The sequence below is a fragment of the Zonotrichia leucophrys genome, chromosome 4, assembly GCF_028769735.1.
Source record: "Zonotrichia leucophrys gambelii isolate GWCS_2022_RI chromosome 4, RI_Zleu_2.0, whole genome shotgun sequence".
NCBI lineage: Eukaryota > Metazoa > Chordata > Aves > Passeriformes > Passerellidae > Zonotrichia > Zonotrichia leucophrys.
Genome location: NC_088173.1, coordinates 1,198,646 through 1,218,792, shown reverse-complemented (window position 1 = coordinate 1,218,792; position 20,147 = coordinate 1,198,646). Strand labels below are relative to the sequence as shown.

At 45.5% G+C, this 20,147-nt stretch overlaps 1 protein-coding gene across 2 annotated transcripts; it reads right to left on the bottom strand.

Annotated features, from left to right (window-relative positions):
* Window positions 1-3,088: 3,088 nt before the first annotated feature.
* LOC135446446 (NELL2-interacting cell ontogeny regulator 1-like) lies at window positions 3,089-18,394 on the bottom strand. 2 transcript variants are annotated; one of them, XM_064710196.1, is made up of 4 exons: window positions 18,232-18,394; window positions 17,965-18,122; window positions 9,217-9,305; window positions 3,089-5,330 (listed from the first exon to the last, which is right to left on the bottom strand). In XM_064710196.1, the coding sequence occupies exons 1-4, from the start codon at window positions 18,378-18,380 to the stop codon at window positions 5,265-5,267; spliced, it is 462 nt and encodes a 153-aa protein (XP_064566266.1). In that variant the 5' UTR covers window positions 18,381-18,394; the 3' UTR covers window positions 3,089-5,264. The 2 variants fall into 2 exon arrangements, with proteins under 2 accessions (XP_064566266.1, XP_064566267.1); XM_064710197.1 differs by having other exon boundaries at window positions 18,299-18,382.
* Window positions 18,395-20,147: the final 1,753 nt, after the last annotated feature.

Genomic DNA, 20,147 nt, shown 5'->3' with positions numbered 1-20,147 from the left:
GGCCTGTCACCATCATATTTTCTGGAAAAATCCCCTGGCCCAGAATTCTTCTCCTGGGAAGTTGAGAAGCCTCAGAGAAAAATGGAAACAATAATTTTCTCATTCGCTTCTCCTGTGTTTTGCTGCTTTGGAATGTGGTTTGGACATTGTTGACCAACTGGTCATTGTTTTAGTGGTTTCATGTGAATTGTTTTGACTTAATGACCAATCACAGTCCAGCTGTGTCGAGGCTCTGGAAAGAGTCACAAGTTTTTCATTGTTATCTTTTAGCCTTTCGTCTGTATCTTTCTCTGTTCTTTAGTACAGTTTTAGTATAGCATAATATAATATAATATAACATAACATAATATAATATAATATAATAATAAATTCGCCTTCTAAGAACATGGAGTCAGATTCACCATTCCTCCCAATGACAGGGGACCCCAAAAATAACACAATGGCCAGATAGAATGACATGATTCAAGGATCCAGTTGTCTCCCCTTTGCCACCCAGCTCAGGGATGGAAGGAATGACACAGGTTTGAGGCAAGTGGACTCCTGCAAAGCGTACTATGTACTTCAGTCTCCTCGAGAATCAGGAGAATGATTAAGTGATTTTTTTTCAAGACCTTCCTGGTGTTTTTCATTCCTTCCCTCTGGAATACAGCAAGTTAATAACTTCAACTTGTTTCTAGCCACATACATAGAAAACAGCAAGAGCACAGAAGCTTGTACACATTGGACCAAAGGCCCCTCTGTTGGGGGATCTTTCTTCAGCAGTCAACAAATTATCATGAGCATATGGGGTAAAATGAATTCCATCCTCTGCCTGTGTGGAGGTGCATGTTCTGAACAGAACCCCAAGGCCAGTTCAAGGCAGAAACAGAATCAGACATTGGAAAATTATGGTGACATTTCAGAAGTTCAGCAGACTCATCTGCTTCATCCACTGCAGCCAGGAATTATTTATTCAAAGTGTTTAATACAGCAAAAGTGAGGCTAAATATTTTATACATATTATACATATATATATATATTTGCAATTGATATTAGTTTTCTACCTCTATTTAATGTTTGCTGCAAAGAACACTCTTTAAGTGAGCATTGCTTTTCTCCTTAGATGGTAAAAGCACCTGCAATTTAGTTTCCCCTTAATCTTTAAATCAGCAAGTACCAGTTTGCAAAAGATGCTTCCGTCTCTTCCATATCTTCTTTGGGAACAAGTAGAGCACACAGCCTCCCTGAGACTTCCCATCTTCTGCACAGCTTCAGCTGAGGAGCACAGGGTTATTTGCAACCACCTCTTCCACCTGCATTTCATTGCACAGCTCTCAAAAGCAGGTTCTGGAAAGTTTGGAAATTTCACTTGCTGTGCTCGATGAGAGTGTGAGGAATGATCCCTTCTTTTGCACCAAGCACAAAACATCTCTGGGTTTCCCTTTTCAAATCCTGGCTCTGACACCACTGTGACACTTTGTCTGCAGCACTGCCCTCAGCCAGGGGGGTTGCAGCCCCTGCTTTACCACGTTCATCACGTAAATCCCTGGGAGGCTGCAGCTCTGGTTTCTCTGCCAGGAACTCAGGCTGCAAAGGGCAGGTTCTTTTCCTCTCCACACTTGCTCCCCTCTTCTCTCATGCCCTGAGTCCTGGCCAGGGCAGGACAGAGCAGAACATTGCTCTAGGTAAGGGGATCTATCTGCAGCCCAAGAGGGGCAAGGGCAAACTTCCTGCCTTACACCAGTTCCAAAGGGAAAACATCCTTTATGCTTCTCTGCCTCACAAAAGGCTCAACAGCCTCGGAGCCTTTCTGCTTTTAAATTACATTTGAACTAAACTGAACTGAGCTGGGACTCCTGTTGGCCTCCTTCAGCTCAAGCAAGTGCTTTGTCTCATCAGGATGAGATCTGTGTGCAAACCATGAGTCCCACTGCTACAGGAGCAGCTCTTGTCTTTGGCTTCCAGCCTGGGGCAGCTGCAGAAACCACATGGTCACTCTTAAAGGAAATACTTCCACACTTTATTCCTCTGAAAATGGGGAACGTGTGTCGGATGCTCAGGTCACCCAGGATTTACTGACAGACAGTTCTGGCTACAGAGACATAACTGGTTTCTAAATATGAGGTTTCCATCTGGAGAGGGTTTTCCACAGGATTTTCAGAGTATTCCAGAGAGTCCATTCACCAGCTACATTCAGCTAGCAATAATACTACTGAGCTTTGGTGTAACCTAACAGGATTCTACATTACAAGCAAGATAAAATGTGTTACCATTTTCAGATGTCTTCCTAGAGTTGTTCTGACACTCAGACCAAAACTACTGACTTAGAATGCACACAGAATTACACCCAAAGAAGGCACTGGCTCAGGTATGAGAAGCTCTGGAGATGTGGGGATCATTACCAGGATTTCTGTCACCTTGCCTGCCCAGAGACAGCACCACACCAACATGATTATGCCATTTCTCTTCCAGGGAGGATTTGGCTGTGAATTTCACAGGCTACCCCCTGCATTCCACCCTGTGCACAAACACCATGTGCCCAGGGCTATCAGCAGCAGCACTGCACCAAGAGGAGAGAAAACACAGCTTGGCTTCAAAAGGTCACAAGAACTTACTTGGCTCTGCAGCAAAAAAAAAAAAACGTACTGGAAGTGTTGGGTGGGAGAAAAAACTTTCTGCTTTAAGCACTCCTGCAATTAAATCCTTCTGCAAAATACAGGGTTTCTTCTAGTAAGTGGAGACTCAAGGGGTTCTGAATTTAAATTCACTTCCTGAGCAAAAATAAATTAAAACTATCTAGCTCCAATTTTTCTTCATGTCATCCTGTAATTATAAGGAACTTTATCAAAACCACCAAGTATAGAGTAAGGGGTCCTTAAAGAAACTCACAAAATCATTGCTGTACCTTTATTTCAAATAAGAGTGAGTTGGATATTCTACTTCTGCAGATTAGAATATATTAATATATTTAGCTTGAATGCAAGGTCTTCTTATTTTTGTATTAAAAATAGCATTTTTTCTCTGTGTATTTTCTGCCTAATTAAAGAACAGACATTAATTAATACATAAGCACCATCAATTTGTCAAATCAGAAACAAAGCACACCAAATATTATAATGCATCTTGCCCTTTTATTGTGTTGCATTATAGACAAAGAGAAGTACAGAATAATCACCCTGTTACAACCATAAAGTTGCAGTGTCACTCTGATCCCTTTGGGAGTCAGACAACATCCACTTGTCATTCATTCCACCTTTCCATTGTCACAAGCTGCATGTATCAAAACTCAACTGTGAGCAACCATATTTCTAAATGAAAACATGAACAAAAAAACCCAGTTCTTGTAACAGAACTCTGCAAGATTCTTTAGGGTACCAGCAGAATAAGCACGCACAATATCAATGCCAACCACAGACATGCTGCCCCCTGAAAAGGGGAGCTGTGCTGGAAAATTCACAGGTTCAGTGCTGGGACTCCATCTCCTGCAAAAAGCTGGCTCAAAAGCTGTGCATTACTTTGGTCCAAATATAAGTGGGAGTAAAGAAGCCAAAGGCTGGTATTTTGCAAGGAAGCTGTGTTCATCCTACTGTTTTGTTTGTACAATAAAATTTAGTCTGTGATGGTGCCACAGTGCAGTGTGATGCTACCAGAAGGGAGCTGCTGCTGTGTCATGCTGCTTCTCTTGTACACAAAACAGGTCCCAAGGACCTCTAAAAGAGTTTGCTGGAATAGTACAAAGGACAAAGGGGATTTCTTATTTGAAATGCAGGTGCAAGGAAGGTTTTCCTTGCTGAGAACCGCATACCTTTCAAACAACTTTGGCAAAATATATGGCAACATGCTCCTTTGTGTTACTGAGTAGGACTGCACATGAAACAATAAGTTGGCAGTGGGTCAAAGTTCCCTATTTCCCTGTGTTTGATACTGTAGACAAAATGGGAGAGAAGTAGTTTGGAAACATACAGATAGCTTCCATCCTAACTTAGCAGGCTGAGAGCAAAATATCAAAAACACCAGCCACCCATAGAAAGATAGACATACTGAAAAGAATTAGTAAAATGACTTTGAAAGCTACTTTTTTTTTGTTGATCCTGTTCCAATATTCTTGTTTGCATAAAATTTTTGAGCCTGATACTCCAGCTGATACACAAATCTCTACTTTGGGGATGATGTTTTAAGATATTGTTATCAACAGGAACTTTCCACTGGGGCCATTTTCTGTTCTGCTTCCCAAAATAAAGGAAAAAATGCAAACAATGAGAAAGGATTTGCTATTCTTTTTTAAAGAGTAACAAGGCACAATCTTGCTGTCTACTACTACTACACTGCTTTAATTGTTTTGTTTTCTCTTGTCTCACACTGCAGCAGGAATACGAATAACATCAGCACTGTAACCCACCCTGACAGAGTGCAGAGTCCATGCAAGAGCTAAGAACCATTTTGGTAGAATTTAAATATTTCCTAAAATACAGTTTGCAAGAGACTCCTGGGCAGGCAGGCATTGTGTAGGCTCTGTGCCAAAACTCTCTGTAGAGGCCACTTTGAGTGGTTCAATCCAGCATGTGATTTGCTTAATGAAAGACACTTCTCCAGAAGATTTTGGCAGACGCAATCAGTTCAACTGCCAGGCAGTATTCATGTGATTACAAATGTTACTGATCACATTAGATACTTAATAAGTCTCTCCAAAAAGATCACAGCTACTGTGTGGCGCTGAAGAAATCGAAATTGTGAGACAGATTACTGTGTCTGCTGTGCACTGGACTATTGATACAATTGGGGAACAAATCCCTTCCTCGGACTGCCAAGCAGTCAGTGACAACTATTAATTTCTAGATAATGCCAAGTCTGCTTGTTTGTAAATGTTTATCTATGCATCATGGCCAAATAGCTTCCTTTTCATGTTATTCTTCTATAAATACATTTAAAAATTTGACTTCACTGACTTTCACAGATCTATGGCAATTCACATAAGCCAAGACATTGGCCCGAGAGTCCAAGGACAATTTTTGGCTTGAAATACCAAAAAAGCTGGATGCTATCCTTGCATACAACCTATAAGCAAGACTTTGGCATTGTTTCTTCTCTTGACATTTCAGCAGATGCAATATCACATAGACTTATGACAACCACAACAAAGCAAAAGTAATCTGAGCTATACCTGTTTTGATAAAAATGCTTTTCCTTATGGTGGAGCACAACTTGCACTCTGTATCTTCCTGTAATTTACTGAACAGCATTTTAAAAATGAATATATGTCCATTGGCCAAATCCCAGTGCTCATTTCAGTGTATTGCATGAAAGCAATCACACAGGCCTCTCTTTTCTGCTCTCAGGAGGAGGGTTTCTGTCTGGAAAAAAAAAACCAAACAAACAAAAATCCATGAAATCAAAGAACTGAATATATTGCTTTAAAAGAGTCTATAATTGATTAGATCTAATCCCTCTGCACAGCTGTAGCCAAGGTGCTCTGCTGAGTGAAAAATCATAGCTCTTAGTGCTGGTTTTCATCCAGAAAAAGTGATGAAATGAGTATATTCAGAGCTGAGATGCAGGGCTTTTTTATAGTTTCAATGTTTTAATTTTCACAGTTAACTTCTAGGGAGTAGGCTGTCAAAATTATTAAAGTGTCCTTTATAAGCACTGCGACAAATTCCACTTTCTACTGCACTGCTCTTAATTCCTTGGTGGTGATTGATGGCTTCCTGTTGATGGTGCCTTCAGTCCTGTGTAATTTAATTGCACCAGATAGCAAGTGCTGAGGAGCCAGTTGTGCTCTCAGTTACACTGCTGGTTCTCTAGGAAAACTCTTGACTTGAATCCAGCTGTCAGTCTAACCCTGTTGTCTGAAACTCGTAATCTTTCAAGGCAGATCTAGGTCTGAGCGTGTGGTTCCTATTTCAATCTGAGTTAAATTACTGACAGTTGCTGTATTATCAGTACTCGAGTAAAAGCCTAAAAACCATTCCCAATATACATCACTTAAAATTACTTGCTGTTGTATTTGGAGCTCCTTAGTGGAAAAGTATTTCCAAGCTTTTCTTCTCTGCGTATAGAGGGAAAAATAATTTTAGATCTTTAAAGATATTCAAGTATCATTCATTTAATTGTGATCAAATAACTTAAATATTTTGTGAATTCTTTTCACACTTTTGGAGAAACAAAGGCTGAGCCTTTTGCATGGCACCATCATTTCAGAAGCCAATTTCTCCTGAGACTCAAGATTGTTGGTGCAAGGAATTCACACCAGCAAGTGCAATTGTGACTGAAAAGAAACTTCTGCCTGAGCATATCTTGTGGTTTTCACCCTGTGGTCTGCGGTCCCTCAAGCAGTTTGCAGACTGGCTTTGAAGAGTTTCTTGAGGGGAGGAAAAAATGAATTTAGTGGGTTTAAATTCACTGTGAATGAGTTTTCCATCTACACTGCAAAAACCCATTAGAGGTTGAAACCCACTTGTTAAGAAATTATCTCAAAGCTCTGTGAAACAACAAGGTCTTCAGCCTGCTGGTGTTCCTCTGTCCTGATACCTCCTGACACACTGGACACAGCAAAGGGCTAATTAACCATGGAGAAGGGGGAGAAGGAGAAGGAGAAGGAGAAGGAGAAGGAGAAGGAGAAGGAGAAGGAGAAGGAGAAGGAGAAGGAGAAGGAGAAGGAGAAGGAGAAGGAGAAGGAGAAGGAGAAGGAGAAGGAGAAGGAGAAGCTGGGCACTTCTGTGTGGTCCTGCTCCCCTCCTGCCTGGCCTGGGCATCTCTGTCCCCCCAGCAGTGCCCACTCTATGTTATTCAATTCTTCTTCTCAGAGTGCAAACTTGTGCAGGACAGGCTGTTTCAGAATGGCTTTCCCTCCCCTCCCCAGCCCTGTATCCTTCTCAACTCAAACTTTTGACACCCACCTTTGCATTACAGAGGGTTTGTTCACATTCCTTGCCTGCTTCACTTATCAGCTTAGCTCAAAGGCAGCCGCTGCTCAGCACTGCTCCCTGCTTACACAATGCAATCTTGGATGAGTGAATGCTCCCATTGTTGGGAGCCCAGGAGAAATCATAGAATCATCTTAACATCAAACAGGCTTATTGGATTTCACAGCAATGCCAACAAGCTGTCACTGCTACCACAAACTCTGCCTGGGCGTCACTCAGGACTATTTACAGGCAGGAAGAGCAGCTCTGGGAGCACTCAATTGCAAGCTGAAAGACTGTGAAAGAGAGGTATCAATTACAAAAATTAATTGTGGCCCTTGATGGCCCTTGGCTTAGAAAGTCTCTGATATGCAGGAGCAATCCTGCATGGGGCTTCCCTTGTAGCAACAATTTCCAAGACTCAGGAGTTATTCAGTGAAGTTATTTGTGTGTCAAACTTGAGAAATTATATCTGGTCAGCATGAGCCAAGCATCAGCAGTGGTGTATGGATATGGAAGCTCTTCCTGTCAGAATAATGAAGGCCACAGGATGCCATTTGTAGGGCCTTGGTTGCTGTATTTCACTTTAGTATCTCTGCATCAATAATTTGTGTTTAACCAAAGCATCTCTGATAGAAAGCCCTTTGGAGTATCAATCCAAAGGCTGGGAAAGGTGTACAGCAATACAGCCTTTATTTACCAGTAGTGTTAAGCTCAGTTGTGTTTATTTACCAGTAGTTTTAAGCTCAGTTAAGCTAAGGGTGGGTGATCTTACAAACAGCTGGTTCTGTTTGGTTTTGTGATGCACTGTTCCTGCGCCCCTTGCTCTGTGACACTGGGAGCTGCCTCAGTCAGTGCCTTGGCATGTCAGGCCTGTCCAGGTCCTCACAGGAACAGAAATTCCTCTTGTGGCACCCTGGCCCCAGTTCCTCCCTTTACATTCTGCCTCCCCTCTCCCAAGGCAGCGCTGCTCTCCGTGGGCTGCACCCTCAGTCCACTCTCCAGACAGAACAGACACCACAGACACATCTGAACACCTCTGTGCTGGGATTAAGAAATTGTGCTGCCTCCATTGCATTCCAAAAAAATCTTTGTCTTCCCAGCAAAGCCTGTTGACAGCATAAGAACCAGCACAGCTGCAATTGCACCTGGTCTTGACATGTCATGTGTGAGAGCAAAACATTTCAGCTGACCCTAATCCAAACAAGTGGAACTCTGCTATGCACCAGGAGTGCCCAGCACAGCTGCTGGAGGTAAAGCCCCTCTACTGACATTTTACCACTTAAGAGTTATTTATTATTACTCAAGTGCATGGGAAACTTTTGGAATGTAACCCACACTCAGAACTTTGTCCTAATCAGTTTGCTATTGATAGTTCAGGAAAGTTGAAGTCACTCCAACTTTATTGTGTAGGGCCTGACACGGCTGCCCAAGGTCACAAGAAACCAAAGGCAAAGCTACATAATTGACTGATGGTTTGAGACACATAATTGATTTATGTCCCTTTGGTTGGCTTTGCTGGGAATAACAATTTGAGGTGAGTATGACTGTAGAGGAACAAGGAGCCCTCTCACTTGCCAAGGGGGATGGCCCTGCTCAAAGGAAGGAGTGGTGGGACAAGAATGCATGGAGGGGCTTTATTGGAGGAGAGACACCTCCTGCCTCTTGCAAACCACCTTGGAAATCCTACCCCAGCCAGTTTGCACATATTTACAAACTCACAGATGTATGAATTACTAAAATCAGGGCATTTAATGCACCCTCATTTTGCTCGCTGAGACCTCTGGAGACTGGCATGTGAAGTGGCAGAATCCCCTACGTGCTGTGATAAATGCATGAAAAAATGTGCTTCTCCCTTTTCCACGAAGCATCAATCCCTGAGCAAAGGGTGTGTGTGCGTGTGTGTGTTTGCTTCCCTGTCCTCTGCCAGCCCTGCCTGCCACCTTCTCTCTCTCCTGCTCATTTCTGCTGCTGCCCAGCGAACGCTCAGCTCACAGCAACGGTGTGATGCACAGAGTAAATCATCTGTCTTGTTTTCCTCTCCTTTGTACATCTTCTTTCCCTCTCCCTTTGGCGTAGGGACTGTCTGAGGTAACTCCTTAGGCTGTTATGCAAGAAGTCAGACGGGATGATCATTACTGAACCTCTGCAGACTGTGACAAACGATCCGTGCTCGTGCTCGCTATAAACCCATTTGCTGGGGCGGGAGTGAGTCAGCAGGGATGTCACGTCTGCTGCAGCCAGCCGGGCAGCCCTGGCCGCCGGCAGATAAATAAAGGCTGAGGGGAGGGCAGAGATAAATGCTGAGGGAGAGCAATTCCTGCAGGACACGTACCCGCGTGTCCAGGCTGTACGCCGTCTTCTTCAGGTCCTGCAACGCCCTCTGCATGAACTCGAACGCGTGGCAGTCAACGCAGGGCCGGCCTGGGGGCAGAGATAGACATCACCGTCACAGCGGGAAAGTGCAGCTCGGCAGCACTGCTTAGCAGGAAAGTGCAGTTTGGCAGCACAGTTCAGCAGGAGGAACACTCACAGAGCTCGCCAGGAGAAACTCCAACTCTCACCAGGCACCCACACCTGCGTGCGCGCAAAGTCAGGGCTGCCTGTGTCTGTCTCTGTGCAAAGTCAGGGCTGCCTGTGCCTGTCTCTGTGCAAAGTCAGGGCTGCCTGTATCTATCTCTGTGCAAAGTCAGGGCTGCCTGTGTCTGTCTCTGTGCAAAGTCAGGGCTGCCTGTATCTATCTCTGTGCAAAGTCAGGGCTGCCTGTGTCTGTCTCTGTGCAAAGTCAGGGCTGCCTGTATCTATCTTTGTGCAAAATCAGGGCTGCCTGTCTCTATATTTGCAAAGTCAGGGCTGCCTGTATCTATCTCTGTGCAAAGTCAGGGCTGCCTGTATCTATCTCTGTGCAAAGTCAGGGCTGCCTGTGTCTGTCTCTGTGCAAAGTCAGGGCTGCCTGTATCTATCTCTGTGCAAAGTCAGGGCTGCCTGTGTCTGTCTCTGTGCAAAGTCAGGGCTGCCTGTATCTATCTCTGTGCAAAGTCAGGGCTGCCTGTCTCTATATTTGCAAAATCAGGGCTGCCTGTATCTATGTGTAAGACCAAGGCTGCCTGTGTCTACCTCTGTGCAAATGTGACAGGATCAGCAAAAACCACAGAGTGCTTTGCTAGATGTGCTTTTCTGAGCATGGCCCAGACTTGACTTTTCCTGCTGCTTCAGCGCCCAGCTCTCCCCTCTGAACTGAAATCCTTACCCTATTGTAAATCAAAGGTGACTCTGATGAAGGGGAGAGAGAATTGTGCATCTGAGTCCATCATCAGAAGGCTGATTAATTACTTTATTATACTATACTGTGTACATTTTGTCTAAACTGAACCTGCCCTGCACTCAGTCTTGCTCACAACTGCTCACACTGCACTCCTCTCTCATTCTCTGGTGACTGTCCCATGACAGTCTGACACACACACACACTCTTGGCCCTGATAGGCCAAGGGAACAAAACATCCTCACTTTGGGTAAACAATCTCCATATTGCATTCTACTTTACACATCACAGGCACAGAAAGTGAGATAAGAATTGTGTTTTCCTTCCTCTCTGCTTGTCTCACAGCTTCTCTCTGTTCAGAGGGCATGTGAATACCACATTACCCCTTCTCAGACATGGGTTAATTCTCACCAGATACGCTGAAAATAGCAGTTTGCAGTGGTTCAGGAACCAGACAGGCAGGTCTGTTTTTACAGGAGCTCTTACAGAGCAGCTTGGGAGGGGACAATGCCAGATCTGTATTTGCTTCCCTTCACCTGCTGCTGTATTTTTTCTCTGCCAGGAATGCAAAGCATCCCACTGGCTCTGCAGCTGCTGCCAGTGTGTGTGCACAGAGGGGCAGGGCAGGGAAAAGGCAGACGCTGGAGGAGGAGGGGACTTGGCAACCAAAATGGCTCACTTCTTTCCATGCTACCAGACCAGATTTCCAGCTAACTCCCTCTGGAGCATTAATATCTTCAATCTTATCTTAATTTCTAATTTTAAATTCCTGTAGAGACTCCTCTCTGCTGTTGCCACAAATGTGTCCAAGGAAGTTGGCACCTCTGTACACAAGTGTGAATATATTCATCCCTAAAAGTAAAGAAAACTAAATAATTGGTTTACAGAAAGAACTGTAACTAAGACCCAACATGGTCTTGTAAAAAGTCTCTCCCCATCTTTCTTGTAGGCTCCCTCCAGGTACTTAAAAACAGGGAAAAGGAGAAAATAGAATCACACAGACTGAGCATTTTTGACTTCCATTCCCAGTAACACACCTGAAAAAAACCCCACCAAATTGTCTCTAAATATCTGCTCTGCCAGGATTCACCTGCACCAATCTCTGCCTGTTTGAAGTTAATGATGGTGAGTTTTCAGCAGAGGAAACTGCAGACACTGGAGGAGAGCAAGGGGAATGGGGAAAGATGACATTTCATACTGATCACAGAGCCCCCCTGGTAGGGAGAGTGCTGAAACCCTTGTCCTCATGCAGCCCCCTGTGCTGCTCTCCCAGAGCAAAGAGGGTGCAAAGCTGCTGCTGAGGTGGCTGGGGAGCTCTGTGGAGCCAGGGAGCTGCTGGGCAGCCCTGCAGCACCCACCTGTGCCTGGCACCCACCTGTGCCTGGCACCCCTCTGTGCCTGCAGCACCCACCTGTGCCTGGCACCCACCTGTGCCTGGCACCCTGCTGCCAGCACTGCCTTCTGGCTGGTACCTGGAGGAAGGGAGCAGCCAGAGTGCCTGTCAGTCCTCAGCAAGCCTCTTGGGAGTTTTGATCTATTCAGGAGGAGTTTCTCTCCCACCTGTCCTTCTCCACCTCCCCTCAGTGCAAGGGGCATCTCAGGGAGACCTGGGGATCAAGCCAGGGATTTAATTCCCATTCCGTGGGGAGATGCAAAGTCTCCACCTCTGTCAGAAGAGCACTGCTCACAAAGACTCTGCCTCTCCAGGCACAGGAGTAGTGGCAGGATGGTTTTGAGCACACTTTAAAGACACTCAACCTCCTCCTGCTTTCAGTATTGCAGTAATTTAATTGTTTCCACTTCAGAGCATGAAACAGAGCCCTTAGAAAGGACCTGCATGCTCAGACTGCTGTCAGCAAATCCATCATTTACTCAGTGTCATGCCCTGCTCCCTCTCACTCTGGTCTGCTCAGAAACACCTTGCCCTGGCTCCACCTCAGGGAGGTGCTGCCTGCCCTGAAGTGCTGACAAGCACCAAAGGGTTCTCAAAATCAGAACCTGAAGGAGGGGAAAAAAATTCAGGTGATAAATGAATGTCTTCTGCTTCTGCAGTGGGGAGAAAGCACTTTTGAGGAGAGCCATGAATTCTGTAATCTGTCACTGCTTGTCACACAGGAAGTGTTCCCAGGGCTTTGTGAAAGCTGTGACAGGACGGTTGGGATCATTCCCTGGTGTTTATGACAGCCAAGTGCTCCTGTGTGGACAGGGAGGAGCTAGTGGAATGGCACAGCCATGCCAAGTGGTTATTTCAGTTCTGCCAGCCCTGGGAAAGCAGCTGCCCTGGTATCTTCTGCAGTAGAAGGGTGGTGGCACAGAGGATGCCTGCCTGTGCAGCTCTGGGTGTCCTGAACCAGCGCCTGCAAAGCTCCCAACACAGCACTGCCCTCCAAAGTCAGAGTGCACATGCAGCCAGTTTCACCACATAACAGCATATTCACTCTTTAATGTCATTTCTGGGGCTGTGCTCTGTGGTGTGGGATCCTTCTCCAGGCACTGCTGTCCCTGGGTCAGCTCAGCATCCCTGGGAGCCAGTAGCCAATGGCAGATACTCAAGGAAGACACAAGAGTAAGTGTCTAGCAATGTTCTCCTGGCCTAACAGGAAGCTGGAGGATATCCTGCATCTGGCTGGTGTTTCTATATCTGATAAGCCCTCCATGAATTTTCCTCACATTAATTTGGACTGTTGCTTCCTGAATCCATGCTAACTTTTGTCATCTGCAACATCCTGTGGCAATGAGTTTCACAGCTCAGCTATTCACTGAGTGAACAAAATACCATTCCTGTCTGCTCTGAAGTTGACATCTGCTGCTTTCATTTCCTGCCTCTAATTTTTTGCAGTGGATGAGACAGTAATTAAATAATCACAACTTTGTCCTACTTAGGACTTTGATGTTCTCCATCACTCTCTGCCTTGGTCTGCTTTCCAGAATGAAGAGCTGAGCTGCTAAGCTGACCTATCTCTGTGGATTTGACCTCTCTTCATGCCCACAATATTTTGAGCAAGGTGCCCATGGAGATTTCCCCAACAGAAATATGTCTAAGTGTCTGTTTTATCAAACAAATCTAAATATGTGCTGTTGCCAATAGGAGCAATCCCACTGTGCTTTCTGTCCTTGGCTAAGGCATCCCACACTTCCACTTGCTCACAGCAGGAGTGACAATGAAGCTCCTCCATCAGCTGGATCACTGACTTTTATCCCCCCAGAGCAGATCCTGAATGCCCAAGTTCTGGGGCCAGGAGAGGAAACAGTGCAAGGACAGGATACCAGGTTATGGAGAGGAGAAGGGCAGAGGCAGCACAGGCTTACATCAGCTTAAAGCAGCCATGAAACCAAATCTTAAGTCACTTCATAGCAAAGTATATTATAGAGTGCTATTAATTCCTTGCTGACAGGTGGAAACAGACCATCATTCATAGGGAGACTTAACAGGTCTGTGGATTAACATAATGAGAATTATCAAGAGTCAGCTATAACTCTTTAAATGGGTCCTGTCAGCACAAAGACTCTATGTGTCTTTGTGTGTTTTGGGAGAAGTGGGGGAAGAGAAAAAAATATATTTCTTGGCTTCTTCTTGGTGAAGAACTGGGACTGAAAGCACTGTGTAAGTCTAATTTTACTTCCCCTTGCATACACTTGGTGTTTATTCTTTGTATTTCGTGCACCTTGGCTAATGAAAACAGACTGACCAGCTTCTGGTCTTCAGAGTCCATATTTTAGCTTTCACAGTGGGTGATCTGGGCTAAAATGCAAAGGGCGGTTGAGGAAATAACTTATTTTTTTCGAGTGGATTGCACAGAACTTTAAAGAAAATAATCTGTGAGTATTAGTAGCACCACTTCAAACTTGAACAGTCTTTTGCATATGCTAAGTGCTGTGAATAAAGTATAAGGACACAATTAATCATTGCTAATTAGAATTATGCATAAAGAGCTGTGCCTGCCTGTGTGACTGGCAGGGAGCAGGGGATGGTGCCCCAGCCAGATCCCAGTGCCTCACACAGGACAGGATCTCCCTGCACTGCTCAAGAGATCCGTGACTCACTCTCATGCTCCTCTCCTGTGACTCCTGCACCTCCCACACTTGTACTGAGCATTGCTAGCCCTGTCCTGCTCCTGGTGCTGCAGGAGGGACACATTCCTCCCACCAGGTGGGGGAGAGACCGTGGGGTCGATGTGGGAATGTTCCTGCTAAGGGCTGCTGCCAGTGCCATGTCACACACCTGGGGACAGGGAAAAGCTCTGCAGCACCACACTGCTCTGCCCTGCAGGAGGACACTAAATATGGCCCGAGTCCATCCCACATCCCTGTTAAGAACGTGCACTGGAGACCCCTTTCCCCTCTGGGCCATCCTGGGTCTGGTTTGCCTGGGCTGACAGTGAGGCCCAAGGGCAGCAATGGGGAAGTGCTGCTCCTGCTGCAGAGGCAGTGCCCTCTGAAGGGGTCAGTGCCTGTCGCAGACATTTCTTCATAGAAATCCTTTCTTTGGGATTTCTCCTTCTTCTGGGAAGCAAAGGGCCCCAGAAGAAGAATGTAAACAATTGTTATCAGCTGTTGTGAAATGTAGCAAGTGTCCCTGTGATTGGCTCATCTTCCTTGTGTACCATTAAAGGCCAATCACAGGAGCAGCTCAGGGACAGATTCCCTGGGCAAAGAACTTTGTTATTCATTCTTTCTATTCTATTCTTAGCATAGCTGCTCTCTGGAACCTCTCTTTTTCTTGCTTTTAGTATAGTTATAATGTATTATATATCTTATATCAATAAATCAGCCTTCTGATCAAGAAACAAGATTCTCGTCCTTCTCTCACCACAGTGACCGTCTAAGGTCGCTGTAATAAGTGCCCACAGGGACCAGCTCCTGGTGAGATGTAGCCAGTGGAGCATCAAGCAGGAAAAGATCCAGGAGTGTCTCTGTACTAGATCACACCAAAGTGAGTGCCCAACCCAGTGCCCAGTCCCCTACAGCCTGCATCTCTTGAGGAATATTGGAAGTCTGGGAGCATCCCCAAGCCATGAGAGCGTGGGATAGCTCCGCTCTGGAACAGTCAGCTCTCTTATACAGACAGACAACTGGCCTTCTTTCATGGGCACAAGTGTGCCAGGGTCCATCCTAGCAGGGGACTGGTGCAGGCATGTCCCCATGCCAGGGTGCAATCCCTGGGCACTGTTATACCTCCATGGCTACCAATGGGTGCCTTGGAAGAGCCTGAGAACAGGGCAAGTCTGGAGAGATGCATTCCCAAAGACCCTCCCAGGTCTCAGGAGTATGCTAAGGCAGCCCTTGAGCCAGAAGAAATGCCCTTTTATCTAACAGCCATTTCTAGGATTTTTTCCCTTGAATTTAAACCAGTTCTACAATCTCACACAAATATTTAGCACCCACAATGTCCTAAGGGCAGAGTTTCACAGGTTAACCATCAGGAGGAGCCCTGACAGGCAAAGGAAAGTGTCTGGAGCACTCAGCAGCTATGCAGCACTCTCCCAACAAGTGGCTGATGAGGAGCACCAGGAGCTACTTGTGGCTTTAAAACTCTGTCCTTGCAGCAGCCCAAAACAATTTACAATTCACAATCAGCTGACAGTCTTGCTCCTGGCCTGGTCTCAGACAGAAATAGCATTTTGCTTTTGTAGCAGTGCCCTGTTCCTTGGGATGGGGCAGCGTGTCTCTGGGTAACACTGCCACAGAAACACCCTGACCTGCCCTGCAGTCCACACTCATACATTCAGGAGTGAGACAACACAAGAAATCTTCCCCAAAGGCTGTTCAAGGGACTCCAAAGCCTGGCTAGAGGAGGGTAATAAGATGGCAAAAAGACTCCTTGATACTGTAAGAAGGATGGGACAGACTGTTTTTGCAGGGCCTGTTGTGATAGGTCAAGGGAGAATGGTTCTGAAATAAAAGAGGGTCACATTAAATTAGTTAAGGAAGAAGTTTTTTGCTGTGGAAGTGGTGAGGCACTGGCATGGGTTGCCCAGAGAGGGGGCAGATGCCCCATCCCAGGAAATGTTCAAGATCAGGTTGAACTTCACTCTGATCAAGTTGAAGATGTCCCAGCCCATGGCAGGGGGTTGTGTCACAGACATCTTTTGTGGAAAATCCTTTCTTTAGGATTTTTCCCCCTTCTGGGAAGCTGAGACCCCAGAAGAAGAATGTAAACAATGATTATCTGCTGCTGTGGAATGCAACAGGTGCACCTGTGATTGGCCCATGTTCCATGTTTACAATTAAGGGCCAATCAAAAGACCAAGCTCTCTCTGAGAGAATCAGAGAGAGTTCCTTTGTTGATTCATTCCTTTTCTATTCTTAGCATAGCAAGCTTCTGAACTTCTCTATTCCTTTTAATATAGTCATACTGTAACATATATCATAAATTAATAAATCCAGCCTTCTGATCATGGAGTCAAGATTCTCGTCTATCTCTTCACACCTGAAAGACCCTTGCAAGCCTGGCAACAGGGCTGGACCAGATGAGCTCTACAGGGTCCTTCCCACCTTTCTATGGTTTTATAATTCTGTGACACTTGGGTCAGAAACCCTGGCCAAGAGTTTTGTTCTACAGTTCAAATGGGAGTTTTCACTACACAAGTAGAACAAGAAACCCTTGTATACATTTTCCCAAATGTGTTGACTTGCCTGTGCTGACACAGACACACAAAGAGTATGAACAATTTATTTTCCAAGCCTGATTTTCTCTTTGAGGAGATAACATGGACTACTCATCACAAAACCGATTAGAATTAATGAATTCTTGGGAAACAGACAACAAAATAGCAGTGAGATCTGATTTAGAACAGACCAAAACTTAGCCCTAATTAAAAAAAAAAAAAAGAAGATAACAGAAAAAGAAAGAAATTCAACATCTAAGTCTCATTAGTTTCATCTAATGGAATTAATTGTGAATAAAACGCAGTGACAAAATCACACCTTGTATTAAATATTTTGATAGTTATATGAAAAGATAGCTGTGATACAAAGCAAACATGACTAAGAACTAGAGATTTGTTTTTATGCTATTATCTTTCTTTGTTGTCTTTTTCCCAGAGGACATTTTATGTTTCTAATGAGTGGCTATTTCCCATTTGCTGTCACCAAAACACCCTGAGAACATTGACTCCATCCCCTAATAACTTTGAACTATACTCATTTTGGAGCTGAGAAAGTTTGGAGACTTACTCAAAACAACAGAGGAAGCTCATATAGAGCTGTAATCCAAATTCAAGAGCTCCCAGCTCCGTGGTGTGCTCAAGCCAGTCTGTCAGATTTATTTACTTTTTAGGTTTGCAGGATTTCAGAAATTTATTTTTGCTTTCCAAATGCACTGTTTGGGTAAACGTCCCCTGTGTCGATTTGTAGTAGCTACAAGTTGAACTTGACCTATTGTTCCAACAAATACTAAAACATGCAAGATGCAAAGCCCTAGCAGAAATACACACAAATTTTCTTCTAACAATACTCAGACTAGTAAGGACATCATAGGTATTTTAGCAAATCTGTGTATATCAATTAAAACTATCTAGTGAAATGAAACTCTCAAGAATCTAAAAGACCTACAAACAATGAGCTTGAGCACAAGCTCAAAATAAAATTAAGAGTATGCAGTTAAGCATTTTTTTCCCCAAATAACTACTAATCCTTGCTTGCATGCTGTTTCTGTGGCTGTTGCTTTCACGTGCTTTGCTGCCATGGCACAGACTCATCGTTATCAGGCAACACCAGGTTCCCCTGGAGCAGGGAGCCCGTGTGGCTGCTGGGGGCAGCGGAGGAAGGCAGGCAGGACAGGGTACCACTGTAGGAGGTACAATTGCAGCAGGTACCTACTTTCTGCAGGGATGGCAGTGCCGGGGTCCTGGGCAGCCCCCACGAGCCTGGCGCTGAGCAGGCTGAGCGCCGACAGCAGCAGCAGCAGCGCTCCCACCCGCGCCTCGCTCCGCACGGGCGCCATCGCTCCCAGCAATGGTTCCAGCTGTCTTCCCTGCCTGCAACGAGGAGAAGCAGTGAAAAAGCAGCGGTTTGCTCCCTGCAGGCTGCTCACCAAGAAGTGGGTGAGATGTGCTAAGCCCAGACCCCGTGCACACACGAACCCACTCGCACACGCCAGTGCCGGCCACGCCGTGGGTCCCAGATGCACCCCAAGGACCAGCCTGCCCAGTACCTGCTCCTTCTCCTTGCCTGGGTGCCAGAGCCTTGGAGCAGCTGGAGAGAGCAGGCAAGGCTCCAGCAGGCACTGTGAGCATGCGCCCGCCAGCATCCCCCCTTCCCTGATTAGGGTCATTGCCATGGAGATTTGCTATAGCAACGCTGAAAAATTGGAGCTGCCAAGTGGAGAAGAAGATTTAAAGGGACCACAGTGTGATGGGTGGTCACTGCTGCACTCCTCCTCTGCTCCCAAAGGCCATGCCCTCTCCTTGGCAGACACTGGGTGCTGACACCCACATGAGAGAGTCTTGGGCAATTTTTGTGTTTGTTGCTGTTGTTCCCAAAGGGACTGTGCTGAAATACACAGCTCCCATCCCTTGCTTTAGCTGTAACTCACTTAAAGTGATATTTCATTCTGTGAGGGATCAAATGAGAGAAAAACTCAGAAGTTTGCTTGGATAAATGAAGTTGCAGGGCCTGCTGATGGTACTTTGCTGATGGCCCCCTATACTTTGGGGAAGAATCCATTACGGCCTTTGTTTAACTACACTGAAAACGAGGCCTTGTGGACAGCAGCACCCCTGGCACACGGACCAACCACGAAAACAGATCCTGCACAGCATCACCCTAGGGTAACCATGATAAGAGCCCAGCCAAAACCTACACACTGCAAAAGTTTAAGGATGCTCTCTTCAAGCTCAACTTTTGATCTGGGATCAGACCTTATTTATTTATTTGTTTATTTATTTATTTATTGTGTTCTGACAAAGTTAAAGCAGGAAGCTTCCTGGACAGGGAATCTGTGTAAGCACCTGGCTGAAACCAAGCATTCAGACAGGAGAGGTGATACCTTTTGGAAAAGAGAAAGAGATGCTCAAACACCTACCTGCTTGCCCCAGAGCATGATTAAAGGCTCATTTTGCAACATTACTGTTCAATTCATGGCTTTGCTGTTCTTTTACAGAAGGACACTCCATCTCCTCTCACCAAGGAGAGGCTCCAGCCTTCCTGGCCTGCACAGAATAACCACCCTGCCAGGCTGTGGAGGTATCAGTTTTTCCAGACATAGACATAGTTTATCCCTGCCTTTCTTCAGTCCTAGACTCTTTCTCCAGCACTGCCCTCTGCTTCTATTTCACTTGTTCCTGTGGCTTTTTCAGAACTACATCTTACAGCCCTCCCAGCAATGCTTGTGCTTTTGGACCAGGTTAGTTTAAAGGTCCTCTCACAGGACTTTCTGGCAAAGTGGACATGCCTGTCTTACAAGGGGGCAGCCCAGAGTTATGGAAGCAATTCCTACAAGAATGACACACTCTCAAATTTTTAGCCCACAGTGCAACTGAAACTCAAATTCCCTTGTGTGGAAGGTCCAGCAGAAGGTCTCAGCCACTGGGATCTTCACGAGGTGAGTCTGGGCACACATCTGCACCAACATGTCCCACTGGCTTTATGAGAAGCTGAGACTCCCAATCCTAGCTCTGATGCTGGATGCCTGGACTCTCAGTGAGGCTGTGTGAGATGGACCAGCTGTGTGAGATGGACCAGTTTTACATTGTTTGTCTCATCCCAGGCCTCCCAGGCCTGTTAAAGGAGCAGCTCCACAAGAGCCAGGATATAAACAAACATTATAGAGCCTGACTGTACACTCATCTAGGGCTGGTCATACTGTCTGTGTGCCATGATCTTCAGTTTTAAATAACATCAAATGGGAATTCTGGCACAAAATCCAAAATCCTCACACTTCCATTCACCCTGGCATATGAGTTTCTTGCCTGTACCCTCATTATGGTCCCATAGCTATAACCCACATTTCATACATGGATTTCAAGAAAGGGACAGGAAGGAATTACCTACAGCTGCAATAA